Source organism: Nerophis lumbriciformis, linkage group LG11 (assembly GCF_033978685.3).
Source record: "Nerophis lumbriciformis linkage group LG11, RoL_Nlum_v2.1, whole genome shotgun sequence".
NCBI lineage: Eukaryota > Metazoa > Chordata > Actinopteri > Syngnathiformes > Syngnathidae > Nerophis > Nerophis lumbriciformis.
In genome coordinates, this window is record NC_084558.2 from 9,208,627 (window position 1) to 9,226,262 (window position 17,636).

A 17,636-nucleotide genomic window follows, 5' to 3' on the forward strand; every position below is an offset into this window, starting at 1 on the left:
CTGCTTTTTGCAGATGATTTGGTCCTGATGGCTTCATCTGGCCAGGATCTTCAGCTCTCACTGGATCGGTTCGCAGCTGAGTGTGAAGCGACTGGGATGAGAATCAGCACCTCCAAGTCCGAATCCATGGTTCTCGCCCGGAAAAGGGTGGAGTGCCATCTCCGGGTTGGGGAGGAGATCTTGCCCCAAGTGGAGGAGTTCAAGTACCTCGGAGTCTTGTTCACGAGTGAGGGAAGAGTGGATCGTGAGATCGACAGGCGGATCGGTGCGGCGTCTTCAGTAATGCGGACGCTGTATCGATCCGTTGTGGTGAAGAAGGAGCTGAGCCGGAAGGCAAAGCTCTCAATTTACCGGTCGATCTACGTTCCCATCCTCACCTATGGTCATGAGCTTTGGGTTATGACCGAAAGGACAAGATCACGGGTACAAGCGGCCGAAATGAGTTTCCTCCGCCGGGTGGCGGGGCTCTCCCTTAGAGATAGAGTGAGAAGCTCTGTCATCCGGGGGGAGCTCAAAGTAAAGCCGCTGCTCCTCCGCATCGAGAGGAGCCAGATGAGGTGGTTCGGGCATCTGGTCAGGATGCCACCCGAGCGCCTCCCTAAGGAGGTGTTTAGGGCATGTCCGACCGGTAGGAGGCCACGAGGAAGACCCAGGACACGTTGGGAAGACTATGTCTCCCGGCTGGCCTGGGAACGCCTCGGGATCCCCCGGGAGGAGCTGGACGAAGTGGCTGGGGAGAGGGAAGTCTGGGCTTCCCTGCTTAGGCTGCTGCCCCCGCGACCCGACCTCGGATAAGCGGAAGAAGATGGATGGATGGATGGATAATTTGGGATGACCCACGGGACAGATTGTGGACACTGGCGGGCTCAAGTTCAGGGACCCCTATGTGTAAAAAAATACATTTAGTATGTATTATATTTTTCTGTATTTTTGAATGTGTTTATCCACCATTAATGTTTGACTAATTAAGCTTACCTACAACTAAATATAACAAACATTGGTTTACAGTTCTGAAATATAGTAAAATGGATGTTTGATTGAACATATGAATAAATAGTTTGAAATACTTTCATAGAAGAGTTTGGACCTACACCAATTACACTATTTAATAAAACAAGATAGTCATACACATATATGAATGCCAACGCTGTAATTGGAATGTTGGCAACATACCGTGGTTATCACACAGCATGTATTCACCACAAAATAAGCATTTATTTTTTTTTAAATGGCACTAGCATAAACAAAAAGTCATTTACGCTGAATAACACTTGCTATAGTGACGATTTCTGACGCTTGGTATTTGAACATTCATTCAGTCCTACTCACGTTGCCTAGGGGACGTCAACAACATTTTGATCATTTCCGGTCTCGTAGTCGGGGTCCTACAGGCACACTCTTGTCGTCAAATTTGACATTTTCGGTGTTTAGAATGATTCAAATTTGAGATAAGGTTACAAACGTATCATTTTTTTAACCGACACGGAAATGCATTTACAGAGAAGAGCAGGTAATTTCAAACAGGCGATATCTGACGGCGAGCAGCAGCAACACAATGGCTACTTATTTGACCTCCCTTCGTTCTTTATCCTAACTTTCCAAAGGTAAATGTACTTTTCCATATAACTGTACATTTATATTACAACAGCAAATGAATATGGCGTCTCTGACAGATATGAAGGAGAATCCAAAGAAGGCCGGTTTGATGGGAAAGGTCTGGCCAAGTTTAAAGGAGGCCATTTTTATAAGGTATACATCTGCTTATGTATAGGAGTGCTTCTATTTAATTGGCTTTATTTGGAACGATTTCTATTTAAACTTGCTTATTTCAATCCACTAAAATTATTTTTTATCTCAAGCTAAATATTTTCCACACTTTTTGAAAGTACTGTACAGCCAATTGTGTTGCTTTTTGTCTGTGTTTAAATTGCCTCTCAGGGCAGAAATAAAAATATAAATACATTTAACATGAAATATATTCTCTTTTGTTTTCGTACCTTGAAACTCCTTAACTGCATAAAATAAAGGTGCCCTACTGTGCAAAACCAAGTCCCAAAAATTGAAAATCAAACTGTGGAGGCACTGCGGAGATATTTATAAAACAATCTTGCCTTCCTTCATCATTCCGGGAAAGGAACCGTTTGGAATTTGCCCCATTGGTGACTTTTTTTTTTGGCCACGTCAGCGGATTATCCATTTATGGTAGAGATGTACAAAAAGTGCTTTGCAAGAGTCCACAATTGTAGTCCGGGCTTTAGTTAATAAGCTGCTTTTTTACCCCTCCTGTTGTTGTGGGGCAGACTGGCTCGTACATGCACATGCATCATATGCTTCTGCCATTTCTAATACAATGAAGCATATAGTTATAACTTATTTTTGTCAATAGTTTAAGACTACAACAAAGATGACGTGTAAAAGACGCAGTTGAAGTGTAGGCACGTAAACAGGACCACTCAAAAACGGCGCATCATGAAGTGAAATGCAACATTTTGGCCAAAGAACCACCATTACACGGTAGAGAACGACCCAAAGTGCTTTGCACGGGTCCACCATTGAAGGCCGCGCTGCAGTCAATAAGCTTCTTCTTTTTCGCTATCCTCTTGTTGTGGGGCAGACTGGCTCGTACATGCACATGCATCATTCGCAGTTGCCATTTCTACTACAATGTAGCGTAGGGTTTAAATTTAATCTGTCGGTAGCCTCGCTATAGAAAAGCTAAAAACTACAACAAAGATGGTGGAGAGAAGACTCATTCGAAGTGGAGGGCTGTAAATAAAATTGCCCACGAAACGGCGCATCCTAAAGAGATGGTCAGAAAGCGGCTTAAACGCTCTGTAAAACATAATCTATGCAAAATTTTGATCAAAGAACCCCCATTACATATTATAGGGACCGTCAGGAAGTGGTGATTAAAACAAATCATAATATGACCTTTCTAAAACTCAAAGACTGACCTCAAGTAATGAAACTCAATCTTGGTATTTTTGCAGGGAATGTTCTCCATGGGACTAATGCATGGAAGTGGTGTCTTCACATGGGCTGACAGAGTGCAATATGAGGTGGGATATTGCTATAATAATTATGGTTTTAATTTATAATCTAATGCACATAAATATTTATTAGGTATAGTACCATTTATAAATACATGTACCGTATTTTTCGGAGTATAAGTCGCACCGGAGTATAAGTCGCACCTGCCGAAAATGCATAATAAAAAAGGAAAAAAACATATATAAGTCGCACTGGAGCCCGGCCAAACCATGAAAAATACTGCGACTTATAGTCCGAAAAATACGGTAGTATTACATACTCTATTTGGTTGTATTGCATGCTCCTGTCCAACAGGGAGAGTTTGTGAACAACATGCCCATGGGCCAAGGCATGTACAGCTGGCCAGACGGCAGCTCCTATAAAGGTGACGTGTGCAACAGTGTCAGGCATGGGGATGGAACCCACAAAATTGGCAAAAGCAAAGTGGCATACCAAGGTCAATGGAATCACAGCAAGAGGCATGGAAAGGTAACATAATAACATCGTTCCGTTTTTTGTTTCCATTTATGTGAATTTTTTTGTGTACCATATCCTATTAACAGTTCAAGGAAAAACAATATTCAACCTGGTTGAGATTTTGAGGTAAAGTTCATTTTATACACAAGATAATGACAAAATACCATAATTAAACCATTGATTTAAAACAAATGGGGCATATTTTGTGTTTTCTGCTCACCACAGAACTTTTTTTAATGCTTTTATTGTATGAATATTTTTATTGTATGAATATATGAAGATTTGCCAATTGCACATTTTTAACAGGTATTCATCCATTCATCCATCCATTTTCTACCGCTTATTCCCTTTTGGGGTCGCGGGGGGCGCTGGAGCCTATCTCAGCTACAATCGGGCATAATATTGTAAATAAATAAGGTCAAAATGAATCACATGACTGATTTACTTTTAGACATGATTAATGCAATATTTTTTTGTGATTAAACTGCATTCCCCAAGACAAGTTTAGTCTTTTGTAATTAATAAATAATTTTGAACCTAACTGTATATCAAAAATGACATTTTGATCAAATCTTCACAAAGATGGAACAACATTTAATGACATTTGCTTTGCATTTTGGATATTTAGGAGCTTTTAAAAAGTGAGCAAGAATGAGCAGTAATCAAGGACAAGGAACGGGAAATATCCAATTTGAACACGTTTAGATTTTTATTTCCGTCAAAAACTAGAAATAGCCATATATGGTTGAAATACGTCATGTTGAGATATCATTTGGGTCCCTGGATCTTGAAAGTTCTGGATTTTGGGGAAATTTAAATTAATATCGATGTTTGTCCTTCTTGTTAGGGCACTGTGTATTATAACCAGGAGGAGACCTCTTGGTACAAAGGAGATTGGATTATGAACATAAGAGAGGGATGGGGCATAAGAAGGTAAGATATACAGTTCAGAAAATGTCTGCATGTTTGTCACATTTATGTGTCATCATCATATCAAACAAACTATCCAAGCCTAAAACGTTATGTTAAAAAAGCAATTGTGCCCTAAAAGTGCCCTAAAGCTAAAAACCTGAATTAATGTGTTACCTCATGTGACTTATCACAAAAAAATATTGCAATAATTATGTAGACACTTAATTAATTATGCACTTAATTTTCAGCGTACAAGCGGTTTTACCTTAACCGTTACACGGTCGGTGATCAAATCAATGCACACGTCAGTACAAAAATGAGTGAGGAGACTCCGACTGGTGTGCTGGCTGGCAAATTTCACTCCAAAACACAGCCTGAAAGAACTTTAGATAAAACTATTACCAAGTTTTGTGCAGATAAATGACATGCATTCAAGTGACATTCTGACAATCCAATTGCATTGGTCTACAAATATTAGGGTCTTTTCTTAAGCAAATTTTAATTATGCAAGCGAATAATCACCTGTCCACTACTAGAGTAACTTCTAACAGACATCTCCGTCATGTATGATTGAAGAAATGCTAGCAGCTGATCACCGTAATCGAACTCAAATTAATCTCGATCAACGACCATAGTCGCCCAGCACTAATAGGAACTTTATTGGAACTTTTCTATACTTTTAAATGCACACGTCCAACTGTTCAATAATACACTGCTTTTTGCACAACTTGTTCTTCTAATCAATGAATCAATCAATACATTTGTATTTGTTTATTTGAAATGGGCATAACACCACCAGATGCACTGCCTAAAGTGTTATAGCAAGAAAATGCTAATTTTCAACACCTGTCCACAGGATGCTCATAGGATATAGACTACGTGTAAATTTGTTACAAAATTTACATCCAACCATCCATCAGCTTTCTACCGCTTGTCTCTCTCGGGGTCGCGGTTGTTGCTGCACTTTGGCGGAAGGCGGGGTACACTCTGTACAAGTCGCCCCACCTTATCGCAGGACCAACACAGATAGACAACATTCACACACTACTGTTTACTGTTGCCAATCAACCTATTCCCAGGTGCATGTCTTTGGAGGTGGGAGGAAGCCGGAGCAGTTTCAGGTTTCAGACGTCTTGTGAAGAGGTTTAGGTCAGTTTGCAGTTTTAATTCAGTGGGAAGAGTGTTCCACAGTCTGGCTTCATTAGAGGATACATCAGACTGTCCAAAATATGTTGGAACTTAGGAACCACACAGTCCCCCACTGTCAGAGGATCTGGTGTTAGGTCTGCAAGAGCCTTGACGTGTGACAGCCAAATGTAAAAAGCTTGTGTTTCTTAATGACATCACCATAATGCCACCTCACAGGTTTTCTGGCAAACACCTTGATTGCCTGGTTGAACAGGGATATGACTGGCTTCAGGGCTGTGGGTGAAGTTTGCGACCATGAGGTTAGACAATAGGAGAAATGAGAAAATATCATTGTGTGTAAATACAACAGAGCAGCTTGACGAGACAGTTCTCTTCTAATGAAACGAAAGCCGTTCAAATTTGACTTGAACTTTTTACACACACGTTTTACCTGGCTTTAGAACTTTAGATTATTTTTGTACTTTGTTTCTTTAACTTTTTGGATCATTTCATTATTTATACATACCTTAATTAAATTGTTTGAAGGTTGTGCTTTATTTGAGATTGTTTTATCATTTGAGATTTTTGAAGCCCGGTTTAAATGTTGACGAGAGATTCTGTCAACTGCTGCCCAGCTGTAGTGGAATTATTTGCAGGCACAGGAATAACTGTGTCGTCTGTATAAAGCTGGCAGTTGACACCCTGGCAACAGTTTGGAAGGTCATTTATATACATGGCAAACAACAATGACCCTAATACGGAGCCTTGTGGCACTCCCATGTCGCGAAGACTAGATTTAATGCCATTGAACCTAACACATTGCTGCCTGTCCTCGAGATATGTTTTAAACCATTCTTGTGCTTGAGAAGATATTTTGAAATGCCAGTTTTTTTTAATCAAAACTCTGTGGTCCACATTATCAAAGGCCTTTTTGAGGTTTAGAAACATCGCACCATCACCTTGACCTTTGTCTAGACAGCTCTTAATCTGTTTGAGCAAGTAACAGTGAGCGGTTTCTGTGCTGTACTTTTGCCTGAACCCAAATTGTTGGGGATAGAGCAGTTGGTTTGACTCCAGGTGTTCTATTAGTTGTTCTGTGACTACCTTCTCCAAGATTTTAGACACAACTGGAAGGATAGAGATAGGCCTGTAATTGTTAGGGTTGTCCTTTTTGCCTGTCTTATGGATACTACAGCAGTTTTCCAGCACTTTGGAAATGTATTAAATCGAATAGAAAGATTTACTAGGTGTGTGATAGGCTCTAACAGGGTATCTTGGTGTTTTTTAAGCAGAACTGTGCTAAGGTCATGGATGTCTTTTGACATTGAGTCGCTCATGTTTGATATAATTTTATTCACTTTGTCTTTGGACACCTCCTTCATGCAAAAATGATAGGTATTTTCCTGATGTATGTCTTCTAGATAAAGTACTGTGTCATTAAATGTATTTGATGGTTCATGCACTGAATCAATAAATGTCCTGCTTCTTTTAGAATTGCTATTCAAACAGGGCTCTTCATCTTGCTGTTCTCATTTTGACATCATGATACCAACACCTAACCATTATTCAAGTGTACCTCACCATTGCAAGGCTTAGAACAGAATGTTCTCAGAGGGAAGTGGACACTGAGCTTGGAGTGTCATCGGCAGGTTGCAATAGAGATACAAAGAAACCTGAAGAGTCACATAAAGATAATGTAGTGTAAAAAAGAAGAAGATATTTTAACCTGTTGTGAGTTTTGCTGTTCATCTCCTTGTTGAAAAACATCATCATGTGCAAAGAGTACTGAAACATTGAATAGTTGGACTTGTGCATTTCAAAGTTTAGAGAGGATCAAATTCAGTTGATCTGTAAAGCTTACATTGCATTTTAGTTTGGAATGATAGGGATCTAACAGTTTTGTAAATACAGCAGTATTGCCGTTTCAAAATTCAATGTGTGAGGTATTTACATTGTCAAAAGTTCAATTGTCAGTTAACCTCCTGAGACTCAAACCTAATGCAAAATGTCTATTACAGAGGACACTTTCTAATAGGAAGTTAAAGGGGAACTACCCTTTTTTGGGAATTTGCTTATCATTTACAATCTTTACGAGAGACAAGAACATATGTATTTTTTTTTTCCATTCTAATTTGCAATAATCCGAGGGAATAAGCGGTAGAAAATGGATGGATGGAAGGATGGTTGGGGTTCGTTCTAGGTGGCTAGCAATGCAGATAATAGGAAGGAGTAATACATTCTGCCTCTGAATCACTCTAAAATACATCCAGAAACATCTAACAATACACCATTGCATCTCGTGACCTGCATATCAGCCAAGTTTTAGCAATATTGTTATTTGAACTACTTTTAGCGCCGTAATCACAGAGAGCTAACTACGGTAGCTTGTGCAGCCACAGTGTGGACATACTGAGCTGCTGCATCACAATCACCTCTAACTTAGTAAACGTTCATTTTAAATTATAAATCATGCCACTCACTTGGATAATAGAAGTTTGTAGACATTAACTGAGAAGTTGTTCATCTGTGACATTCCTCTTAGACCTGAAGATGGTGGAGGAAGACTTGAAAAAATGCTCGTCTGCAGCATTTTTTTTTAAACTCTGCGTGTGGATAATTATGAATTCTTCATTTAAATGGCAAGATATGTAAACCCTATCAGTCGGCATCCCACAGAGAGCAGACATTTTATTTTAGTTTGTATATCTTGTTTAGTGCTAGCTATACTGCTACATGATGCTTGTTTCACTTAAGCTGGATCCGTTCAGCACATAGCTTCTAAAACTTGTAGCTCATCCTCCTTTTATTCACGCTCAAAAATATACGTTTCTGGATCATCATTTGTCCCAAAGTAGTCTTTGTTGGCACTCATGAAGTCTGCCATGATTAGTAGTGTTGTTGTTGAAGGAAAAAGCAAACATTATGATGCATCTATGAAATTAATATGAGCAAAATATGTAAATATTACATGTAGCTGAATGTGTTTACAAGCATGAACCACTTTTTAAAGTCATGTCACAGCATCTCAATTAGGGATGGGTACCGTTCACTATTGAATCGATACAGTTGCGATTCCTGGTACCTGGGAATCGATACTGGTACTCAACGATACAAATTTTCAATACTTTTGTGTGGGCTCATGTAGTAATAAATGTTAATTTGTGTAATAATGAAATCTCAAAATGTTAACATTTATTTCTTTATATCGACCGATCATCAAATATATCAAAACACTACCCAACGGTTAGTAACATGATTGCAATTGTTTTGCGAAATATTTCAACATAAAAACACTTAACTACAAAGCATTGCACAAAATAACATGCACTCCTTTCTTTTTTCTTCTGGAAAATATGTGCTGGGGATACATGGAGGAATGGAGTAAAAAATAAAGACAAATTTAATATTTTTCAAAAAATATTAAACCACAAAAGAAAGTGAAGCAAAAACTTCACATAACATTACAAAGTACAGTACGAGGAACCAAGTTTATTATGATAACTATTGCGAGTTAAAATGCAAAGCTAATGTCTTCTTACACACTAGGCATGGACGGCGTGGCTCAGTTGATAGAGCGGCTGTGCCAGCAACTTGAGGGTTCCTGGTTCGATCCCCACCTCCTGCCATACTAGTCACGTCCGTTGTGTCCTTGAGCAAGGCACTTCATTCTTGATGGGTTGTGGTGACGCATGGCAGCTCCTGCCATCATTGTGTGAATAGGTGAATGTGGAAATAGCGTCAAATCGCATTGAGTACATTGAAGGTAGAAAAGTGCTAGACAAGTATAACCCATTTACCATTTACCTGGAGCAGACGAAGATGATAACGATGTCGCTGTTACAGTCACCAAATGATCAGGCAATTTGTTTTACTGTGTCGCTGGCTGCAGTCGAGTCGCTAAAGTTGTAGCTGCATATCTAACATTAAAAAATTCTGCACTTTTCAAAAATCCTGTGTTTAACCAGGTGTTTTACCGCATTTGCCTTGATTTTTGCGTCACAAATATTGCAGAGAGCTTAATCTGTGTCGGCAACGCATTTGAAAAAGACGAGCCATTGGGTTTTTACCGTAAACATTGATGGGTTGCAAGATTACTGAGAGCATTTCTGCTTTGAAATCGCCTGTTTTCTTCAAGTGCTAACAAATATTCACCACTCGCCAATGCTAATGCAACCAGACGTGACGTCATGTGCAACCCAGGCAGCGAAACATGGCACCACTGGATCTTACCTGATTCGGTGACTGCTGGTTTTGGTTGGTGCCAAAAAAGTACCAGATTGATGCCCATCCCTAATCTCAATGCGATGCAATCTGTACTTTGACTAAACCATACTAAACATTTTTTAAAGCCATTTCAAGGTAGACTTTCTGTTGTGTTTTGGATCATTCATTGTACTGTTGAAGAATCCAAGTGGGTTTCATGTGGCTTCTCTTACCTATCAGCTACCCGTCTGGTAACATTTATTTTGGTGAGTGGAGGAATAACTTAAGAAACGGAGAAGGCACCATGAGGTGGCTGAACGTGGGACAGCTTTACATTGGGAACTGGCGAGATGGAGTCCAGGTAGGAATTTTGTATTTCCACTCCTGTCATCCTTTTGTTTCGCCTGCTGGTTCTTCTTCTCGGCAGCATGGCCAAGGCACTCACGTGTGGCTGGTGAAGCGAACAGATGGATCGGAATTTCGTCCAAGTAATCAGTACACGGGGAATTTTTTCCTGGGTCAGAGACATGGACATGGAATCTTTTATTACTCTAGTGGTGACACCTATGAGGGAGGATGGATGAGCAATAAAAAACACGGGAAGGTGAATTGGAAAAAATGCATATTAAAAGACAACAAGAGTCAAGTTTTATAAGTGATCCTTTTATGTTTAGGGAAAAGTCACCCTCAAGGATGGTCACACGTTTGAAGTACAGTTCATCACTGACAAAATGGAGACTACCAACATGACAGAAAACGGAACATCTATTCGACATGGTATAACACACACTAGACTTTCAAAAGAGACGCCAACCCTCATATTCTGCTATGTACATTTCTCAACACATCAGGTGTGGGCGAGTCCACTCTTGGACCAGACATGACTGTCAACATTGATTGTATTTTGGAGAAATTTCCTCTGGGAAAACGAGATACCGAGCTCAAACAGGTTCGGTGCCCGAGTTGTTTCTGATATTTGGTCCCCTCTGGTGTGGATCTATTAAATACACTTATGCACTGTGTCCAACAGGTGAGGTTCGTGCTGCTAAGGCACAAGACAGAGTTTAGGGCTATCTACCGTTTCTACAGCCGACTGGGGCAACGCCAGACTCCAGGTGGTGCCTTTCTGCTGTCCCGCATGCAGATGTGGCGCCTGCTCAAAGACTGTTACATCCACCATCACGGCATCACCTTGGCAGAGCTGGATCTTTTTATAAGAGGTGGGAGTTCTCTCTAACCCCCTGTTGTGTACATAGTTTCACCTCTACGGTAAACGAGTCGTATCTGTCATTTTTATTGATCTCAGACAACCCGGACCCAGCTGAGGTTCACTCCCCCTTTACTCCCATCATGCTCTGTCGCTTTCTCAGCTGCCTGGTAGTCATTGCTTACCACATCTACCAGAAGGACATTGAGTAAGTAAATCTTGTTGTTTTAGAGCTCTTTTATTTTTGGTGAGCGCCAAACCTTAGTTGGATGGCTAGGCGATTTTCCTGTCAGGGCTGCACCTCCCTAAATCACACGCTGTGCGTAAGGCCCAGTGCTCCGTGGAAAAAGCGCATGTAAAATGTAAACTTATGAATGACAGAGCATGTGTATTCATATGTAGTTTTACTGCAAATGTATTCTTGGCCGCTTCCCGTGGCGCACGCACACAGTTAGTGCTTGTCTCAAAAGACGACTGTGCTGGGATTGAATCCGGGTTGAAGTTGAGATGAGAAGATTATGTCATTTATGTTTCAATGATGTTAACATTTTTATTTTCCACAAAAAAATCATTATTGAACCATTTTTTCTTATGAATTTGTTTTAGCTTTGTTTTTAGCAGTTTTCCCTGGTTCAATCCCCACCTAGTACCAACCTCGTCATGTCCGTTGTGTCCTGAGCAAGACACTTCACCCTTGCTCCTGATGGGTGCTGGTTAGCGCCTTGCATGGCAGCTCCCTCCATCAGTGTGTGAATGTGTGTGTGAATGGGTAAATGTGGAAGTAGTGTCAAAGCGCTTTGAGTACCTTGAAGGTAGAAAAGCGCTATACAAGTACAACCCATTTATCATTTATTTAGTACAAAACATGCATTATTTAATTGAATTCAAGTTTGATTAAAAAGAATAAAGTGTGAAAAAAATTAATACAATTCTGCTTAAGGACCCAATTTTAGCTTACAGCGGCCCTGGGCATTTCCATATTGGCCTTTCAACAAAATCAGTGCCATTTTGAGGAAATAAAATGTATATATACACAATTTTTTTTACCGTCAAGCAAAGTGTCCTGCACATTGGTTTAATAATACATTTAAAAGATTACATTTAACTACCTTGAACACTAATTTACATTTGTTGTCACTTTATTTTTTGTGTTTTTGTGTTCCTTTACATATTTGTGTTACTCCTTATCTCAACTATACTTCTGTTTATTTAATTCAAGAACAAAAAAAGATAATTTAGTTCAAATATACACTTTAGTCGTACCCTGAATTTTCACTTAGTCCTGTTTCTATAACTGAAATGTTGGTAATATTATACTTCAAGTTAATTTTATTTAAAACAAAAAAACCATCAACCCAAAACAATTCAGTAAAATTCTGTGTTGTTTTTTTTTTTTTAGCTCATTTTAGGTTTAGGTTTTTTTCAGTCCTGTTCCCCCTCTAGAAAACGTGGGGGTCCACATGGAGTTTGATCATTCAGAGTAAGTTCAGTGATTTGTGTATCTGCTGATATTCCAACTATTACTTGAAATCTCATTACAGTCCTGTTACCTAAATAATAGTATGAAATATTTGTTTATTTTTGGGTAATGTGCTTAAATGCCACATAGCTAAATTTAATTTATTTGCCATGCTACAAACTCACTCCTGTTACTCAAATGAGTTATGTTGAGATCAGGAAGCTAGTTCGAAAATACAATACATTTGTCTGAGTGAGCATTTAATGCACAATGGAGCATTATGCATGTCAAAGTTCTTTGGAACATGTTCCTCCTATGCTCTTGTTGCATACAGGCCATCAAATTACCTTCTGGCTTCTTGCTTCTCCAAACTGCTGATCGATGACATATTTCCAAATGCTATGAATGTAAAAGGTAAATAGAATTATACATCAAAAGGATATTTGTGTTAATGTTTTACCAAAGCTTCCATTCCCATCTATATTGCATTGCACTCATTATTTTTAATAATGGGCCCAGGCTTCCTGTTTAACCCACCGGGGCATGCAGTTGTTGCGGTTGACTATGTGAAGAAAAGCTTGGAGGTCTATCAGGCTTACTGCAGGCTCAATGCACCCCCCAGGGATGACTGCACTATGACAAACCGGCAAATGCTGTGGCTGTACAAGGTAACAATCTTTAATAACTGGAGACTGAAATAGTGAATATAGTATCTGTGACAAGGAGCGATGCAGCCATGATGACAGAGACTGGCTTGAAAAACAAGCCTTGGAAAAAAAAACCTCTTGAAAAAGAGGGGTTGTCTTATACTTGGTTTAATATGGTACTTTTTTTGGTATGACTTCTTTGTCCACCACACTAGGATCTCAAACTTTTTGACTGTAATTTGACCGTAAGCAACATCATCGAAATAATCTGTGAAGAAATCTGGGACCCTGGTAACGTGCCAGCATGCATGGAAATAGAGGTGGGTGTATTTCTTTAATATGCATCCATTCATCCAATTTGTTATGCCCACACCTGCCTTTCTCTGTCCTATTCCGCAGGTTGTATTCCTAGAATTCTTTGAGGTTCTCCTCGGCTGTGCTGAGATTAAATGTCAGGAGGTTAGTGATTTTTTATTTGTATTTTTTAAAAGAGCAACAGATTGATGAAATTTCAATTGAATAATTCTGACTCTAGGTAGTTCTTTACCTTTCTGTCGTCACACCCCTTGGGCCATTCTACCAATGAGGTACTATTCGTAGAACGAAAAATTAACATGTGCATGATAAGATTAGACTTTACAGCAGGGGTGCCCACACTTTTTCTTCAATTGACCAAGTCGAGGGGATCTACCTCATTCATAAATATTATTTATATGTATTTATTTATGAAAGAGACGTTTTTGTTAACAAGTTAAAGGTGTTTAGTGATAATACAAGCATGTTTAACACATAGATTCATGTCTTTCATGAAGACAAGAATATAAGTTGGTTTATCACCTGATTCTGATGACTTGCATTGATTGGAATCAGACAGTAGTGCTGATAACATCCACATTTTCAAATGGAGAAAAAAAGTCCACATTTCTGTCCAATACCACATGAAAGTGGTTGGGTTTTGTCATCTTATTTGTCCAGCTTCCATACTCGTTTTTATACACTTTACAAGAAATACATTGCCGGCAAACTCCGTAGTTTTCTAGCTTGCGCACACTAGCTTTCTAAGGCTCTTATTTTGTTAGCGCAGGCAGGATGAAGCAGCGCTTTTATTGTGAAGATAGGAACTGTGCAGTCGGTCTTTAGAGTTTTGACAGCAGGTACGGCGCGAGAGTCTCTTCACACTCGCAGCTGAGTGTGATGCGACTGGGATGAGAATCAGCACCTCCAAGTCCGAGTCCATGGTTCTCGCCCGGAAAAGGGTGGAGTGCCATCTCCGGGTTGGGGAGGAGATCTTGCCCCAAGTGGAGGAGTTCAAGTACCTTGGAGTCTTGTTCACGAGTGAGGGAAGAGTGGATCGTGAGATCGACAGGCGGATCGGTGCGGCGTCTTCAGTAATGCGGACGCTGTATCGATCCGTTGTGGTGAAGAAGGAGCTGAGCCGGAAGGCAAAGCTCTCAATTTACCGGTCGATCTACGTTCCCATCCTCACCTATGGTCATGAGCTTTGGGTTATGACCGAAAGGACAAGATCACGGGTACAAGCGGCCGAAATGAGTTTCCTCCGCCGGGTGGCGGGGCTCTCCCTTAGAGATAGGGTGAGAAGCTCTGTCATCCGGGGGGAGCTCAAAGTAAAGCCGCTGCTCCTCCACATCGAGAGGAGCCAGATGAGGTGGTTCGGGCATCTGGTCAGGATGCCACCCGAGCGCCTCCCTAAGGAGGTGTTTAGGGCATGTCCGACCGGTAGGAGGCCACGAGGAAGACCCAGGACACGTTGGGAAGACTATGTCTCCCGGCTAGCCTGGGAACGCCTCGGGATCCCCCGGGAGGAGCTGGACGAAGTGGCTGGGGAGAGGGAAGTCTGGGCTTCCCTGCTTAGGCTGCTGCCCCCGCGACCCGACCTCGGATAAGCGGAAGAAGATGGATGGATGGATGGATGGTACGGCGCGAGAGTCTGTTGAAATAAAACGTTTTTCTCATTTACCGGTAATAATGAGCTCGCAGCAGCCAGCATCATCTCACAAGACCCTCGGGTGCTGTGAATGTCAATCAAGTGATGAAAGTGACGTCTTGGTGAAGATTGATGATCGCTAATTTTTACAGTAGGTCTATTTTTTAAATGCCTGGCTGGCGATGGACTGACACCCTCCGCCATCGACAGGCAGCTTGCGACCGACGTAATGGGCACCCCTGCTTTACAGTATGAAATATAATCAGTTAAACTTTCGGAAATGTAAGACAGTTGTTCCGGGACGGAGTGGCTCATCAGGTAGCCTTGGCCAACCAGAAACTTGAGGTTTACTGGTTCAATTCCAGCTGCCGCCATTCTGGTTTCTGCCGTTGTGCCCTTGGGCAAGACACTTCGCCCACCTCGCTCCCACTGCTAGAAATGTATCTTACCACCACCAAACTTTGATTGTATGTGTTTTTCATTGTAAAGTGCTTTGAAACAATAGTGAAAAGGCGCTTATGAATATCATTCATTCATTCATTCAATCAAAGTTTGCAGCTTCACTCTCTCGCAGATTTTAGGGGTATTTTTGGCTGCTGTTTCGGAAGCTTTTTACATATAAGCTTTGTACAAAGTTATATGAAAATATTTGATTTATAAATAATTGCTACTTCATGGAAATGAATTTATGGCATCATGTCTGAATGCATGTGTATGATCAGATTTAATTCTAAAAAGGCAGAAGTGTAATTTTTTTTGTGAGTTACAAGCACATTGCACACGATTCAGTGGAATGCACCCTATAGATTTCAAAACTAATTAATGTAACATACCATACTATACCATGTCAACCAATGTTTTACTCTCTCGACAGATGTCAGATTGTTCCTCCACTATAAGACCATGTCTCTCCTCCCCAGGTTTGTTTACTAAAACAATAATAACTTACTCATAATATTGTGTAGTGCACATTTCAATGTAAGATGGCAGAATTATGTCAGATCTGTATTGTATTCATATTAGAAATGTTCATTTCCTCCAGCAGTTTCTCTTAAATGGCAACAATTGCTGACCAAGGGGCTCGCACTGGAAGCTTGGAGTCAGAAGATCCATCACTTCTTCAACCAGTTTTTCTTTCCTGCTGTTGACCTTCTCCAGTTAGCATGATCAGCAACAACCAGTTGAAGAATTACACGACTGGTGAATGAGTTACTTGTACAAGGTCTATTTCAGCCTACTCTTGTAATTAAACAGAAGAAAGAAACAACTCAGTCTGCCAGTTTATGTAAAGTGACAAGCACAACGTATTTAACAATATAGAAGCCTTCCTCTAATTGCAGATATATTGTATGTGTTAAAAGTTGAAATGTATAGGGCTGTCACAATTAATGTGGATCAGTGGCCTAGTGGTTAGAGTGTCCGCCCTGAGATCGGTGGGTTGCGAGTTCAAACCCCGCCGAGTCACACCAAAGACTAACTTTAATCTTACCCCGAACCTAAATAATAAATATAACTCGTTTGAGGTGCTTACTATGAGGTTTGTCACACCGCTGCCTCTCCACCTCGCTGTTATCCACCGCCCCCCAGGACCCAATTCGGACTTCATCAGTGAATTTTCAGAGTTTGTTGCTGATTTAGTGACGCACGCCGACAATATAATCATAATGGGGGACTTTAATATCCATATGAATACCCCATCGGACCCTCAGTGCATGGCGCTCCAGACTATAATTGATAGCTGTGGTCTTACACAAATAATAAATGAACCTACGCATCGCAACGGTAATACGATAGATCTAGTGCTGGTCAGGGGTGTCACCACCTCCAAAGTTACGATACTCCCGTATACTAAAGTAATGTCCGATCATTACCTTATAAAATTTGAAGTTCTGACTCATTGTCAACAAACTAATAATAATAACTACTATAGCAGCCGCAACATTAATGCTGCCACAACGATGACTCTTGCTGGCCTGCTGCCTTCGGTAATGGCACCATTCCCAAATTATGTCGGCTCTATTGATAACCTCACTAACAACTTAAACGACGCCCTGCGCGACACCATTGATAGTATAGCACCGCTAAAGCTTAAAAGAGCCCCTAAAAGGCGCACCCCATGGTTTACAGAAGAAACTAGAGCCCATAAATTATCATGTAGAAAGCTGGAACGCAAATGGCGCGCTACTAAACTTGAGGTTTTCCATCAAGCATGGAGTGATAGTTTAATAACTTATAAACACATGCTTACCCTAGCTAAAGCTAAATATTACTCAAATCTCATCCACCTCAACAAAAATGATCCGAAATTTTTGTTTAGTACAGTAGCATCGCTAACCCAACAAGGGACTCCTCCCAGTAGCTCCACCCACTCAGCAGATGATTTTATGAATTTCTTTAATAAGAAAATTGAACTCATTAGAAAGGAGATTAAAGACAATGCATCGCAGCTACAACTGGGTTCTATTAACACAGATACGACTGTATCTACGAAGGATACCGCCCTCCAAAATAGTTTCTCTCTCTTTGATGAAATAACATTAGATGAATTGTTAAGATGTGTTAAGGGGACAAAACAAACAACATGTTTACTTGACCCATTTCCTGGGAAACTTATTAAGGAGCTTTTTG

General features: G+C 40.5%; 1 protein-coding gene across 3 annotated transcripts; it reads left to right on the forward strand.

Annotated features, from left to right (window-relative positions):
- The first annotated feature begins 827 nt into the window (after window positions 1–827).
- Window positions 828–16,275, forward strand: rsph10b (radial spoke head 10 homolog B). Of its 3 annotated transcripts, XM_061966186.1 has the most exons (18): window positions 828–1,604; window positions 1,674–1,749; window positions 2,991–3,059; window positions 3,346–3,519; window positions 4,355–4,440; window positions 9,991–10,111; window positions 10,178–10,354; window positions 10,425–10,527; window positions 10,602–10,699; window positions 10,781–10,970; window positions 11,057–11,165; window positions 12,751–12,830; window positions 12,936–13,084; window positions 13,279–13,383; window positions 13,463–13,522; window positions 13,599–13,650; window positions 15,883–15,928; window positions 16,051–16,098. In XM_061966186.1, exons 1-16 carry the CDS (start codon window positions 1,489–1,491, stop codon window positions 13,647–13,649), a joined length of 1,764 nt encoding a protein of 587 aa, XP_061822170.1. In that variant the 5' UTR covers window positions 828–1,488; the 3' UTR covers window position 13,650; window positions 15,883–15,928; window positions 16,051–16,098. The 3 variants fall into 3 exon arrangements, with proteins under 3 accessions (XP_061822170.1, XP_061822168.1, XP_061822169.1); XM_061966184.1 differs by lacking the exon at window positions 13,599–13,650 and having other exon boundaries at window positions 16,051–16,275; XM_061966185.1 differs by lacking the exon at window positions 13,599–13,650 and having other exon boundaries at window positions 16,054–16,275.
- Window positions 16,276–17,636: the final 1,361 nt, after the last annotated feature.

Coding starts and splice junctions, on each gene's coding strand:
- rsph10b (XM_061966184.1), top strand. CDS start 1,489: ATGCATTTACAGAGAAGAGCAGGTAATTTCAAACAGGCGATATCTGAC. Junction 13,384..13,462: donor CAGCATGCATGGAAATAGAG/GTGGGTGTATTT, acceptor CCTATTCCGCAG/GTTGTATTCCTAGAATTCTT. Junction 15,929..16,050: donor ACCATGTCTCTCCTCCCCAG/GTTTGTTTACTA, acceptor CATTTCCTCCAG/CAGTTTCTCTTAAATGGCAA.